This window comes from Scleropages formosus, chromosome 8 (genome assembly GCF_900964775.1).
Source record: "Scleropages formosus chromosome 8, fSclFor1.1, whole genome shotgun sequence".
NCBI lineage: Eukaryota > Metazoa > Chordata > Actinopteri > Osteoglossiformes > Osteoglossidae > Scleropages > Scleropages formosus.
The window spans coordinates 15975240-15990173 of NC_041813.1; the positions used below are offsets into that span (position 1 = coordinate 15975240).

At 46.8% G+C, this 14934-nt stretch overlaps 1 protein-coding gene across 1 annotated transcript in view; it reads right to left on the reverse strand.

Annotated features, from left to right (window-relative positions):
• Positions 1-14934, reverse strand: part of col5a3a (collagen, type V, alpha 3a) — a 43359-nt gene that overhangs the window by 9371 nt on the left and 19054 nt on the right. Inside the window, exons 20-54 of the mRNA XM_029253854.1 lie at positions 14854-14898; positions 14017-14070; positions 13740-13784; positions 13011-13064; positions 12866-12910; positions 12403-12456; positions 12167-12211; positions 11115-11168; positions 10841-10885; positions 10417-10470; positions 10218-10325; positions 10008-10061; positions 9807-9860; positions 9436-9480; positions 8856-8909; positions 8686-8730; positions 8397-8450; positions 8245-8298; positions 7944-7997; positions 7655-7762; positions 7104-7193; positions 6488-6541; positions 6257-6364; positions 5841-5948; positions 5567-5620; positions 5247-5300; positions 5055-5162; positions 4906-4959; positions 3968-4021; positions 2080-2133; positions 1554-1607; positions 1359-1466; positions 511-564; positions 304-357; positions 114-167 (exon numbers count right to left, since the gene is read on the reverse strand). Coding sequence (XP_029109687.1) covers positions 114-167; positions 304-357; positions 511-564; positions 1359-1466; positions 1554-1607; positions 2080-2133; positions 3968-4021; positions 4906-4959; positions 5055-5162; positions 5247-5300; positions 5567-5620; positions 5841-5948; positions 6257-6364; positions 6488-6541; positions 7104-7193; positions 7655-7762; positions 7944-7997; positions 8245-8298; positions 8397-8450; positions 8686-8730; positions 8856-8909; positions 9436-9480; positions 9807-9860; positions 10008-10061; positions 10218-10325; positions 10417-10470; positions 10841-10885; positions 11115-11168; positions 12167-12211; positions 12403-12456; positions 12866-12910; positions 13011-13064; positions 13740-13784; positions 14017-14070; positions 14854-14898 — 2187 coding nt within the window. The remainder of the gene's footprint in view (positions 1-113; positions 168-303; positions 358-510; positions 565-1358; positions 1467-1553; positions 1608-2079; positions 2134-3967; positions 4022-4905; positions 4960-5054; positions 5163-5246; positions 5301-5566; positions 5621-5840; positions 5949-6256; positions 6365-6487; positions 6542-7103; positions 7194-7654; positions 7763-7943; positions 7998-8244; positions 8299-8396; positions 8451-8685; positions 8731-8855; positions 8910-9435; positions 9481-9806; positions 9861-10007; positions 10062-10217; positions 10326-10416; positions 10471-10840; positions 10886-11114; positions 11169-12166; positions 12212-12402; positions 12457-12865; positions 12911-13010; positions 13065-13739; positions 13785-14016; positions 14071-14853; positions 14899-14934) is intronic.

Sequence of the window (14934 nt, forward strand, 5' to 3'; positions counted from 1 at the left end):
AAAGCTTGGAATAGTCAGTTCCAAATGTGGTTATGTAAGACAGGACAAGCTCTTGGTGAAGAAGGCCCCGTGGCTAGAGAGAAACCCAGAAAAGTCCCACCAGTGCCACTCACCCTCCGCCCTGGGGGTCCTAGAGGGCCTGGCTCCCCTGAGGCCCCTGGTGGACCCTGTGAGAAAGAGGCAGACAGACTGAGATACGAGACAAAGACTGGAGTGTGTTATGAGAGACTTCTGCAGAAGAACGTGTACAGCACGTGAGTCAGTGTTTCCTCGTTTCCATGGTAACAGAAAATTTTTACACACCGCCTTCCCCAGATCGCCAGCATCTCCCTTCTCACCAAGCACACCGTCAATTCCCTATGAGGAGTGGAGAAAATGATCATAACGTGGATGTCTCTTAAGAGAAAGGCAACCAGGAGGGGCACCTTCAGGAAGGTGACTAACAAATACCGACTGGCTGGTGATGCTGAAATGTGATGGGCACACACACTGAACCCCTATGGTACTCACATTAGCACCAGGCTCTCCAGGCGGGCCGCGGTCCCCAGGGAATCCAGCAGGGCCCTGTATAGATACACCGATTGAGAGAAGGAGTCACTAACTGCTACAGGACTGCTAGCTGTACTTGGAAATACAGCTTTGCCATTGCTACCCTTTCCTGTTCCCTCTTGTGCTAATCCAGAGTGCTTTTAACCACAGCAGAAAGTGAAACTGATTTGGGAGGCTTAGATTATTCATGTTCATTAAATCAGTGATTCAGAGCCCATTTTCTTGCTGTCTGGCTTGACAAAAAAAGGCTGAAAAGCAGAAAATCAGTCACAGAAAGCCTCCATTGTGACCAGCAATTTTTAGCTTCCACTTTGCACCTGTACGCACTAATGGTGATTAAGCAGCTCTGAATGAGGCTGTCTCACTGAGTGACAGAGGACCTCGCTAAGTGACTGCCCCCCTTTGCACCACGAGTACCTGCCCTCGCAGCGCAAGGCAGAGCCGTGATCGATCGTCTAACAGTAGGAATGGCTCAGGGCAAGGCGGGGCAACTGGGGGCAAGGGGTCAACACGCCATGCAGGTGAAGGCTAAGGGTGATTGGCCCTGCACTTCCAGTTTGTGACATACCACTTGGTCAGCTGAGAAAAGGTGTCTGAAGGTTGATTTTCCAGAAAGAATCGAGAGAAAATGAAGGAACAGGATGGGAGGGGTTTAAAGAAATGAAAGAATGAGGAGAACAGAAGAGGAACAGGGAGGAGGTACTGAGACAGAAGGGAGCTCATTCAGGGCTGCAATAGAAAAATGGAAAAGAATATGTTTAGGGAGAGGGACAAAGGGAGGAAAACTGAGCTCACAAGACCAGACTTACAGGTTCACCTTTGGGTCCATCTTCCCCAGGGGGGCCTTTCATCCCTGGAGGTCCAGAGGCTCCGGAGTGTCCCGAATTACCCTTTTCACCCTGCTCCCCTTTTACGCCCTAATGAACACAGGAGTCAAAAAACCACATTAAACCAATGTAAAGTCAGTGTAGAAATTGTGATGAAGGAGAGAGGACGCAACTCACAGGAGCTCCTGATACTCCAACTGGTCCTGGACTCCCGGCCTCTCCATCCTCACCCTGGTGGAAAAAGGAATGGATTTTTGGAGTCACCAACCATACTCGACCTAGCCTAGGGCATCTGTTCAGGTGCAGCTTAGAACATCTCAAAGTGCCAACCAGGACCTCATCCGCAGAAGCCTCATTGCCCACTTGATGACCTGGACAACCAGGCGAACGCTCCAACTGCTTAAACATTCTTCACATGCAGACTGTTCACCTGACACAAACTTTGCCTTTTGTTTGCAATCATCTTTGATAATGACTCTGACAAATTGAGAATTCTCCAGAACACGAGCCTCAACGATAGCTGAAACATGACACCTACTGTCAGCGGCATCTTGGTCCTGCTGAGGTAGCAAAATCACCTCTCAACATCTGCTCCAAATGAGCTCTCCTGGGTGCAGAGCAGTTGGCATGGGCAGAGCAGCGGCTGCTAACAAGTGTTTTACTCAGACAGCTCTGGGGAGCCGTTGCAGGCAAACAAACTTACCTTCTCCCCAACAGCACCAGGCTGACCAACCCCTCCTGGCATTCCTTGCGGCCCCTGAAGGACCGAAACAGAAATGGTTGAGAGTCAATGTTACATCATCATAGTCAACACACTCTAACCATATCTGTGTATCTACTAGGGGTTGCACGACTTAAGATTTTTTTGAAGTCGACAGTTATGTGATGAAAGTAGAGTCGACGTCGACTAGTCACTGATGACGTCATGAATAAAAACACAGGAGAAGGGAATGCTTTGCAACAACCGACAATCTGTATTCACAGACTGAATGCATACGCTGACAACAGACAACTCATATATAGGCTACATATACATCCTATTTATGAGTTGTCTGTTGTCAGCATATGGTTTATATATCATTTTTGTATATCGTTTTTGATTTAAACATGAAAAACAAATAATGAATGAACTATATTTAAAAACCATTTTCTGCTCAAAATGTAAAATATGCCTCATTTATAGTTTCTTGCTGTCTTATTTTGTGACTTTGAGTTATTTCGTTTTGTGGTATTCTTGAACAACCTGCATGTAAACGACTTGAAACCGCGCATAATCCATCAGTGGCTTCATCAAACATGCTGGCTTCGCTCCGAGTTATTCATAAGTTAATATGGATCACTGGGTGCTTTTCAAAAGCAGCAAGTGTCCTCTTCTTACATTGTTGTGCCACGCGCAAAACCTTTGGACACTCATTATAGAACAACCCGGCGCAGCACCATGTCATACTAGATTGTCTGCGACCTCTGAATATGTTGCTCTAGTTTTATATTATTTATTATTTGTGCAAATGGTTTCATACTGGACATTTTTTCCCAAAGAAAAGACCACCAATGAAGCTCACCTTTAAATCCAGGTCAGGCAATTTGATAGACGTTAACGTATTTAGCAGACGCTTCTGTCTAAAGCAACTTTCAATAAACTCTATGTAGCGTTATCAGCCCTTACACCTTATTCACCAAGGAGACTTACACTGCTAGATACACTACTTACAATGGGTCACTCATCCATACATCAGTGGAACACACACTCTCTGCCCCTCGCACACTATGGGGAACCTGAACAGCATGTCTTTGGACTGTGGGAGGAAACCAGAGCACCCGGAGGAACTCCATGCAGACACGGAGAGAACATGCAAACTCCACACAGACTGAGCAGGGATGGAACCCACATTCTCTCACACCACCCAGGTACTGAGACAGCACCACTACTCGCTGTGCCACCATGCCATTAGATTGGAAATATTGCACATGTTAGGGTATTCATTATATTTGGTATTGTGAGATTTTGATTTCTACACTTTGTATGATTTCCAGACTATTTGGCAGTGTTAGCGGACACCTTTTCTTTCAGATGAGTGCGCATTGCGCGTGTACTTGTACTTTTGTTGTACTTCAGGACGGACTTGCATATTTTGCAAGTGGAAGTAGCACAGACTTCATTTTTAGTGAAGTATTTCCACACACTTGATGAACCGCTGCTGGTTTGCTGCAGTGACCCACCAGGCTCCTCACCTGTGGTCTTCTCGGAGGCGTCTGTGTTGTTAGTGTCATAATCACGTGATCGACGACTAGTCGACATCAGGTTTAAAGCGTCATCGCAGAGCAGTCAAGTCGACAAATTGATTAGTCGACTAGTCTGTGTCTACTGAGTAAAATGGTTAGAGCTGCTGCCTTTGAACCCAATGGCTGCAGGCTTGAGTCACATCTCCAGCTGTAGTACTCTTAAGCAAGGTACTCACCCTAAATTGCTCGAGTAAAAATTACCCAGCTGTATAAATGGACATGCAGCGTAAGTACCTTAATATTGTAAACTGTTTTGGAGAAAAGTATCAGCTAAATTAATAAATGTAATGTAATGACGATGGACACACCTCCCCTCCAATGGGTCCCTGGAGACCGTTAGGACCAGGAAGACCTGGGGGACCCTGCAAAGAGATATGAACAAGATTACTGCAGTTCATAACAACTTTCTTGAAAAGACACAGACTTCTCAAGTTATTCATACCAGGACAGCACTATTTCTGCTGTCGGAGCATTACTGAAAAACACTTGGCGCACTCACATATTCTCACACATTTCTTCTCAAGTGTGTGTTTTTTTTGTTGTTCATTTAATATTCTTTGTGCTCTCTCTTGCAGACAAACAGAGCTGTCAGTCATGCAGTGCTCCGCAACTGTTAGCCTTGGTTAGCAGGGAAAAAAAACTCTGGAGATGGTAAATGCGGGAAAGAGGAGGGTTCCCAGACACCCAAGGGTCCGGGACAGAGAACAGCAGACGGCACCGAACCAACAGAAATCTCCTTGCCGGTTCCTTCAGGGTTCACAACGCTTTGAAAAAACCGTCAGAGGCAAGGCAACTCATTAGAAAGCAGGAGCTGACAGTAATCTGGTCACAGTCTGATTAGCAGGCCTCACCCCGCCGATGGGTCTGGCAGTTGCTCTCACACTCTCTCACTCATTCACTCACTCATTCACTCACGCACACACAGTATAAGGGCTCACGCTGACGGGAATGGGGAGCTTAGTCTGTGACACTAAGCCTTCACTGACAGGGACAAGGCCCTCAAAAACAGGAATGGTCCCACACTTCCAGCAAAGGCGCACTCACTTACACTGACATGGCCCTGAATTGCAGAAATGAAGAGGAAATCAGTGTTTTGTGGTAATAATTCAGAAACAGCCAAACCATTAAAGATGCTGGATGCCTAAAGTGGAAAGTTTCGGGGGGGTGGGGTGCGCAATGTACAGGCCATAGTGCGGACATGAAGAGACGGACATGCGGTGGACGTGAGGAGACAAGAAGTGCTCACCACAGGTCCAACATGTCCAACGTCCCCCTTCTCCCCTGGAGATCCTGGCATGCCCTGCAGAAATTTGGCGTTATAATGAGAAAAAACAAAAACTGTCAAACGAAAACACAGTCTTTCTCTTAAAGCAACAAGATAAGGTGTTTTCTCACTTGCAGCCCAACAGGACCACTTCCTCCTTTGAAGCCTGGTGGGCCCTCATCCCCTTTCTGACCAGCCATCCCCCGCTGGCCACGAGGACCCGGCTCACCATCCAGCCCCTGAGACACAGAGTGGACGTCACTACACCCTGACGCACAGTGCTCCTGCATACAAACACAACAGCATACACCGGAAAAACATACCGGCGGTCCTGGCTGACCGATGGGCCCCTGAACTCCTAACGGTCCTGGAGGACCCTGGGGGGGGTGCAGGTAAAAGGAGAAAGAGTTAGACCTGTCAAATGCAGCATGAACATATGTGCTGAATGGTGGACTGACATTCAACCAAACATGTGTGCAGTTGATACATCCTGCTTAGTGTAAGTGATACATGACATGTGGGAAGAAAAATGCGAGTACTGTGTGGATTCTAACAAAATGAATGTGATAGATACCATTTTAATTATGATGGCATTTACAAGGCAAACAGATTCCAGACTGGTTGTAAGGATGAGGAGACTCACCGGATCTCCTTTCTCTCCCTTACTTCCTTTCTGCCCTGGTCCTCCAGTCTCTCCCTGCGTGAACACAGGATGGTGAGACATAAAAATACCTTCACACACATGCACGCAGATTATGCTGAAAAGTGCAAAGTCTTGTATGCATATAGAACAGTGAACACACACTCCCTGTGCTGACAGACCTAAACACACTATGATGTAAGACAGGGAAAGCAGACACAAGGAAATAAAAAAGCTGTAATCTAATAGGGAGACTGCCTTCATTTCTCGGTGGTACCTTATCTCCATCCTCTCCAGGGGGCCCTGCTGGGCCAGCTGCCCCAGGCAGCCCCACAGGCCCCTGCTCCCCATCACGTCCAGCTGACCCCATCAGACCTTTATCACCCTGAAGGAGGAACGGAGAGCAGCACAGCTGGGTCAGCACCAACCTGGGGCATGGCTGGTTAAGAGCAACAGGACGCATATGAACTCTCCACAATGGATGTAACTGCAACTATTCTTGCACAGACAAAACCTTAAATGACCCAAACTACCCTATCACAACAGAGCAGACAAACACAATGCAGCTAAGAGGTGGGAAGACAGAGAGGGAAACAGATAAAAGTCTGGGGATTTGGTCATGAAGGACAAGGTAAGAGTTAATAATCCACTATCAGAGGGTGTTTACATCAGTTGACAATTTCAAAATTATACCGGCTCCCCCTTCTCTCCCGTTGGTCCTGGTGGGCCCACAGGGCCAGGCCGACCAGGGTGACCGATTGGACCCACCGTCCCTGAAGGTCCCCTCTCTCCAGGAGCTCCCTAAAGGAATAGCATCGAACAGGCATGATTAAATGTTGAAGAGGTGAAGGAGAGACATGCTCTGCTTACTCATGATTTACAGGGTGTCACTAAGATAGAGGAACATCAACCACGCACACTTACAATAACTCCTGGAGAACCGACAGGACCTTCTGCTCCCTTCAGTCCAGGTACGCCCTGCACAGAAATTAGACACCGTCAAGGAACCCCTAACCGGGCTTATCAACCAACTGATAGTCCAGATCTGAACATAAGAGAACGACTTCAAAGCTTTCTACATCAGCCGGCAAGAGCTATGGGTTCATGCATGGAGTCCAGAGTTGAAGAAAAACCGAGGCTCATAGTGGCCTCAGAGCAGAATCCACACCCTTCATCCTCAAAGCTTCACAGACTCTATAAAACTGGGAATATCACAACGGAACTCCTGCATTCAGTGTTATGTTTCCCACATCTGAAATTGTCCTGTAACTGTGGTGTATCTCTTTCTTTGTCTACGTATAGTATAGGACATTAGAAAAGGAGAGTGAGGACCAGGGTGTCAGGATGAAAGGGAAACCACCCTCCCTCTGCCACAACTCCACTCTTGCCAGAATGCTGCATATCGCACACATGAAAACCTCCCCGAGAAAGACACTGTCTCCTGCCCTGTATTATACACATCTCTTCTATAGGTACAACCCATACCACCATGTGATCACCACAGCAGCGTGCAGCAAGTCGGGAAACAGAGGGGCGTTACCATGGCACCAGGACTGCCTCGAACGCCTCTGAATCCTCGTGGTCCCGGGGGACCGTTCTTGCCGGGAACTCCAGGGGGTCCTGGATCACCCTGGAAAACAAATGTAGACAGAGAAAGAAAGAGAGGGGGAGGGAGAAATTCTCAAATACAGTAAGAAAAAACAGGAGTGTGTGTTTATTATGGGCATGTCATCCACTCACTCAGTGTGAAATGTGACATATGGAGGACAGCCTGGTATCCTAAAGCAAGGCCATACTGGAAATACATCAACCCTCTATCAAGCGTCAGACACTCGCCACCGCAGAACAGGAAATACTCTCTGGAATACCACACTGAGATTTGATAGATGCAGACCTCTCAGTGCTTTTCAGAACCATTTGAAACATGAAAGACGTACAAACATGGCACCCTCCACTAAAGACCTGTGTGGGACACATGATCCTACAGCCTTTCGGAGGGGGAACGCAGCCAACTCACTGACATCGTCCATGACTGTAAGTGTACAATCTTGGACTCACAGGCTGCCCAGTTCCATCACCACTTTCACCCACCTTGGCTCCCTCTTTGCCAGCTATGCCAGGCAAGCCCTGCTCTCCAGGGGATCCTGGGGCACCAGGATGGCCTCTGTCTCCTAGGGGTCCCGTCTCGCCAGACTTTCCCTGTAACGCACACCCACAATCTTAAGACTGACACAATATACTGATTAATCTTACATTACATTTAATCATTTAGCAGACGCTTTTCTCCAAAGTGACTTCCAGACTTCCAAATCTTATTTGCCCATGAACACGTCTGAATGTAAACACAGTCTGGATCCGGTCATCCCATCAGAAGACTTGCCTGTGGTCCCACCACACCTGGTGGCCCAGGTTGACCTGTCTTTCCTTGGAAACCCTGCATGATGGGAAAGAGCGAAGAGCGTACAGATGACGTACGTAGAATCTTCAGAACAGCAGACACTGTTTATGTTCTTTATGGTTTAAACTACTGGCTTCTAAGTGGATCATAAGATAATATACTGCTTAGGACACCCACTGAAATCTTGCATGGTGAACAAACCCTGTCAATCAGGTTTTAATGAGGTAAGTCAAAGTAGAGAAACAAAACCAGATCGCCAAACTTCCTGGCTCATGTCACTCACTGGCTCCCCCCGCTGGCCTGGATGACCTGGCAGCCCATCTTTTCCTGTTGGCCCCTGGAAAACGATGAGTGAGCAGTTACCTTTAAGTCATACAGGTGTTGATCGTGAATACAGACCACAGGACACGCACACACAAAGGTTATATCACTCACAGTCGGCCCTTTAGGCCCTGTCTCTCCGGTTTGTCCCTGTGGTCCTCGGGGTCCCTATGACAGGGATGAGGGACACGGTTAATAATGTCAAATGTTTACTTGATAATCAGTACTTGGATGTGTATGGACTAGATAGCATCAGAGTACTCAGTATGTCAGTGTACAAACAGGGATGCAGTCATGTAGAGTCAATACTGGGGAAAGCAATTTGCCATGATCACAGTGTGGGCCAGCAATGTGTTTATCATTTATCAAAATAATCTCCTCAAGCTACATGGGGCTCATTTACCTGCTCTCCTGTTTGTCCTGGGGGGCCGTCTTGTCCAGCAGAGCCCTACAATTGATGGCAATTTGATAGCGGGAGTGAGGTTTATGAAATGGTTTTAAAACCTTTTTTTGACCATTTGCTTTATAAGTATGTTTTTTCTGTGTCTGGGATGAACAGGTTTCAATGTTCACCTTGCTACCAGGTTTTCCAGTGGGTCCTCTAGATCCCCTATCCCCTGGTGGCCCCTGTAAAATGACACATAACACAGGAATAGGCATTTATACGGTTTACGCTACATTTTTACTTTCAGTTTTCATTTCATGCACAACACGTGTGAACTCAGCAGCAAAATTCCAGTCATCACACGTAGAATGTAGCTTACACCGTTACAGATTTTTATTAACAGACTTAGAGATGGGGGGTGTGGTGGTGCAGTGGGTTTGGCTGGGTCCTGCTCTCTGCTGGGTCTGGGGTTCGAATCCGGCTTGGGGTGCCTTGTGATGGACTGGCGTCCTGTCCTGGGTGTGTCCCCCTTTGCCCTCTGTTGCCGGGTTAGGCTCCGGCTCCCCGCGACCCCGTATGGGACAAGCGGTTTCAGATGATGTGTGTGTGAGTGTGTGACTTAGGCATGGGACATGTGAATTTCAGCCTGTCAAAAAAGGCATGTATACGAGGATGAATCTTTGCCAAAAGTAATTATTGCCTACATTCTGGTTTTCACAGTTTGTCAAGCAACAGTTGGTGAACAAGTAGACAGAGATGCAAACTCACAGTGGGACCCCTCTCACCATCGCCTCCTGGTGGACCGGCTGGGCCCTGCAGTACAAACACACAGACAGACATACTTATTTCCATTGTCATCGGTAGACAGTTACAATAGAGCAGAGCATACCCATCTTTCATTTTTTCAATTTCTGTCTGAGACCTCACACCTGTGTCCTTCTAGGGATAGCTCTCCCACTAACATGCATATACCTGTCTTCATTTCTCTCTTTCTTGTTCTGCCCGGTCATCTCATCTTTATCTCTCTCGGCTTAATTTTTTTAACATGGCCCTGTTCTGCACATGCTGCAGTGACTAACAGAACAAGCCAAGCCTGTCAGACACCTCTGAAAGGTGACTATGTTAGCCTCCGCACTCACCCTTTTCCCCTTCTCTCCAGGCATCCCAGCAGATCCCACGAAGCCTACTGATCCCTGGAGGTCAACAAAGAACATGTCAAATGACATCATCAGCATACACAAGAGCCAAGGCCCTCCAGATTCAAAGTGACCATGTTAAGATGCACCCTCAGATGCCATCGGTAATTAGTTAGCACTGACCACAATGTTTTCTTCTCTTACCTTTAGTCCTGGTCGCCCTGGGTAACCTGGTAAACCGGGAACTCCAAGTTTCCCCTAGAGAATGAGAGAGAGGGGAGTGAGAGGTAATGAATAAATTAAGATCATTACACACATTAGCTTAGGAGAAGCTTTAAGTGATCTCTGTGTTATACAGTCACACACATACAGACGCACAGATAAACACAGACACACAAACAAAGAAGCTGCTACCTTCTCCCCTGCACTGCCAGCAGAGCCCAGTTCTCCCACAGGTCCAGGCTGGCCCTTGGGTCCCTCTGGTCCATCTTCCCCTCTTGGACCTGAGGCCCCATTGTCACCCTTAAAGCAGACAGACAGATAAACCTCCAGCTCACAACAAACTGATTGACAAACCATGTTTTTTTCTGTCTTATTATGAATGGTTTCTTACTTGGTCTCCCTTGAGGCCCATATCACCTTTGAATCCAGGGAAACCATCTTCACCCTGCCGATGAAAAGCAGACAGGACTGTTGATGGAAATGATAAAGGAGGTGTTGTTCATCTTTATAGCTGTAAATGTCCCCCAGTCCATCAAGAGTGTGTTTGACTGAAAACATGACTCACTAAAGACAAAAGGGAAGAGCAGGACAATGTGAATTGTTTAATAAAGCCCACACAGTGCTGCTGAAACTTCAGACATTGTCTAGAAAGGACACATTTTTTATTGTAGATTAGAGAGGTGTTCCACAGCCAGTCAGAGGTATGTCTCTCTTTGTCCTTCAGACACATGGAAGAGTGGCTAACAGTGTTACGTTACCAGGCCGTCTACACTGCGATGCTGTACATCAGGCTGATTTTCACCGTATTCTCTCACCTTCTCTCCTGTGCTTCCCTTCAGACCTCTCAGTCCATCAGCTCCCTACAAGACAAACAAAACAGGATTGCTCCTGATATGAGGCTGACGTTACAGAACAAGGTTCCTCCTTCCACTGGAACTTGACAGGTGTCAAAAAGAGATTTACATAACAGCGTAGACTCAGAATCAGGCATCCTCTACACCATTGTAACAGAATGAGACTCTCCAGGGATGTTTTTAAGACATGGGTAAAATCCCAGGGTAGGTTGTATCAATCCTGATCATCTCTTACCTTCACACCTCGTGGTCCAGGATACCCAATGGGGCCCTGGCTTCCAGGCAACCCCTGAAAACAAAAAAATCAAAAAGTGTCTTTGACATTAGGCATCTATCTGTGCTGATATCACAGGTTGAACCACAGTAAGAACAACTAAAAGGTATATGTCAGTCTAGTCTAGCTGGTGCCAGGCTTATGCAGAACCCGTCTCTCAAGTGGTCAAGGCATATTTGTCTCGAAAGAAGATGGTCATTAAGGCTGCTCGGCCTGGCAATGGGGACCTATATTTATATTTACATGTATTAATTTAACAAGATGCTTTTCTCCAAAGGGACGTACATCTCTGAGAAAAATACAGTGACATTTATTTATTTAGCAGACACTTTTCTCCAAAGCAACTTCCAATGAAATCTATATAGTGTTATCAGCCCACACACCTTATTCACCGCAGTGACTTACACTGCTAGATACATTACTTACACTGGGTCACTCATCCATACATCAGTGGAACACATACTCTCTGTGCCACTCACACACTATGGGGCACCTGAGCAGCATGTCTTTGGACTGTGGGAGGAAACCAGAGCACCTGGAGGCAACCCATGCAGACACAGGGAGAACATGCAAACTCCACACAGGCTGAGCAGGGATTGAACTCATATACTCTCACTCCACCCAGGCACTGTAAAACAGCAATGCTACTCGCTGTGCCACCTTGCTATCTAACAAGTGCATTCCATCAACAGAAAGAGAGATTTGGATGTAGACATGATTCTAAAGCATAGTTTATTTGTCACATTCCACCATATGAACCAATATACATCATGCAAGCAGCTGTATAAAGATGTATCTATTTTTCAACAGCTATAATCACAAAATTAATTAACATAAATATCTACACGTTTATCATGCATTTAAGAGATCATGGGAGAAGTAAGTCCGTAAGAGATGGGTTTTAAGAACCTTCTTAAATGTAGAGAGAGATTCGGAAGTTCTGAGTGAAAATGAGAGGTCATTCCACCACATCAGAGCCAGAACCGAAAACCTTCATGCTTTTGAGCCCTTACCTGGAGCCCTTTATCTCCTGGTGGCCCTTCCCTTCCAGGGTGACCCTGCAAAGCGAGGGCACAGACCAGTATAAATGGCACAATAGCAACAAATGCAAGAAAGTTACCCAGGCCACAATATGGGTTTACATTTTCTACATGTAACTATGTATGTCTCCCCCTGCTGGGAGACTTCAGTATGTATAGTTTGCCCCTCTCAGCATCGCCTCCTGCTGGTGAAATATAAAAGCACTTACTGGAGAGCCATCTATACCAGGCAGTCCCTGCATTCCAGGCTTTCCTGGGGGACCCTGCAGGTTACGGAGACACACAGGTGATCAAGGTCATGCATACTTGCACAAAAACACACACAGTCGCACAGAGGCTCCATTTGCTGTTACACACCACAGTGACACCCAGGGAGCCAGAGTATGCTGTGATTTGTCGCCCATGGGTATAATACCACTCTAACACTAGGATTGCTGCCACAGAACAAACAGTTCTAGTCCTGCACTGGTCCGTTTGACTGGCAGCACACACTGTTTACTGTGGCGTAGCTATTGATCTGTTGTCAGGCTGCGCTGTCAGTACATTGAACTCAAGCCAATAGTTTGCAATGGGTTACATCCCCCAGATCATATGTACTCTGGAATGCCCTCTATTTGCCTCTGAGGCATTGCAGACAAGGTTCAGGGGCGTGAACCTGACATCGTTTTCTACCTTTTCTCCGGGCATTCCGATGGGTCCCTGGGGTCCCGGCAAACCCTGAATGTGGAAAAACAGAACAAAATGTTATCACTGTGTGCTGTTACATTTATGTGTCTTCGTATGTGAATTCCCTGAGCCGATGAGTGCAATCCCCCACCTGGTATCCAGGGTTTCCCTGCTGTCCTGGAGGTCCTGGCTCTCCAGGGGGTCCCTGTGAACCAAAACAAAAATCAGTTTGCCTTGGCCTGACCATCATTCCTACTGCAGCTAAAACAACTGGAAATTCTGCATTTTTTGTGGTTTTTCTTCTGCCACAGTTCTGCTATTGTATCATTCTGAGCCCCATATCAGATGGATGATAACAACACAGTCATGTGAGGGTCAAAACAACTATTCTATCTGGAGGCATTATGATTTTATGATTTCCAAATGAAGCTCACTTAAACCACTCTGCTGCCTTCTATGAAGACAACACATTGGCTCTATAGAACTAATGTTCATGTTCTGGTGGTCTCTTCTCTCTTTCTAAAATTCGCTCCCCTTTCAAAAGCCCTACTAGATTATCTGTTTTCAGTCCTACCTGCAGACAAAGGGGTACCACTTTGCTTCTGCATCAAGGATCTTGGCACTTTGATTGCAATCAGTTCTGAGAAACTCATTTGGGTTTTAACATCAGACTGTTTAATTATCCCCATTCGAGTAAATTATCAATCTTATTTTTTCAGAAAATTTTATTTAATCCCTGTGCAACTTAGGTCTGGTAATGAAATTCAAGCTTGCTGGTTTTTCCCTCACTTTTGTCATACTCTATGCAGTGCTTCATATGGTATGCAGTGTTGTTCTGCACTGTAGCACCCTGCTGTTTTGTTACACAAGGCATACGCACCAAGTCGCCCTTTGTGCCTTGAATGCCGTCAATGCCTTGAATACCCTGCGGATGAACGGATATAAAGAAGATCAATGTCAGGCTGCCACATACAAAAAGCACAAACAGCAGAGCTTTAAAAAAGCTCCATTGTGGTCTTTGAGAGGTAACCTTTTTGTGAAGTATTCATTTTTTTCTGTGTTCTTGCATCATCCTCTCAACCAGCACAGTAAGGATGTATAAAGTAGAGTGGCAGAAATTGCTGGTGGTGGTGTCAACTGGTTGTGAACAAGCTTACCATCTGTCCAGGTGGGCCGGGTGGTCCTCGTGGTCCAGCAAGTCCTCGGGGTCCCTAGACATCCAAAACAATGCAGCAGTTGTTCTGAGCATCGTGTGTGCCTGTGTGTGCTTAATGGAGCCCGCGTACGAGTGTGTTGTTTTCTGGGCCTGAGTCTTTGCAGGCTTGGCCAGGCCACCTGTTCCCGGGCCACATCTGTGATCTCCGGAGAGGCGATTGAAATGGAAATACAGTCGTGCTCTGGCTTTGCGCTGCCACCCCCTCCCCGGCCTTCTCTCCAGCAAGTGTCCTCACTGCAGTAGCCACCTGGAGACACTGGAGCTTCGCTAAACGCCACCTTCTGACACAAAGATGGAGCTCGACTGGTTAAGGCGCTTATCCCGAGCACAGCCTGTGTCAAGCAGCTCAGATCACAGTGTGAATTTCGACTGTATCATTTGCCGATTGTGACTGGGATCCTGCAGCAGAGGAATAAATTGGCTTCGTTCTGCTGAGGGAAGGATATCGACTGGGATTTATTCCTCAGCTGCCTACAGCACATGACTTTTTCAGGTCTATGAGGTGCGCATGAATTACTGGGGAGTAGCCGTGATGGGTGTCTCGCTCCTTTCAGTGGCTAAAGGTACCCCCCCCCCCCCCATGTGGTACCATGGGGTGGATTTGGGAACAGGCATTGTTGCAGCAAATATCACATGCCCTGTTTCCTTACAGACACAAAGTAATTTTATCTAGCTGAGCAAAAATAGCGAAGATACCAAGATACTTTAGGTGAAAAATTGTGTGTGTGTGTGTGTGTGTGTGTGTGTGTGTGTGTGTGTGCGCTTCTCAGTAACTCACAGGTTCACCTGGCTGTCCTCGCGGTCCGACAGGTCCATCTGACCCCTGAAACAGCAAACACAGTCAACTCTGCAATCATAC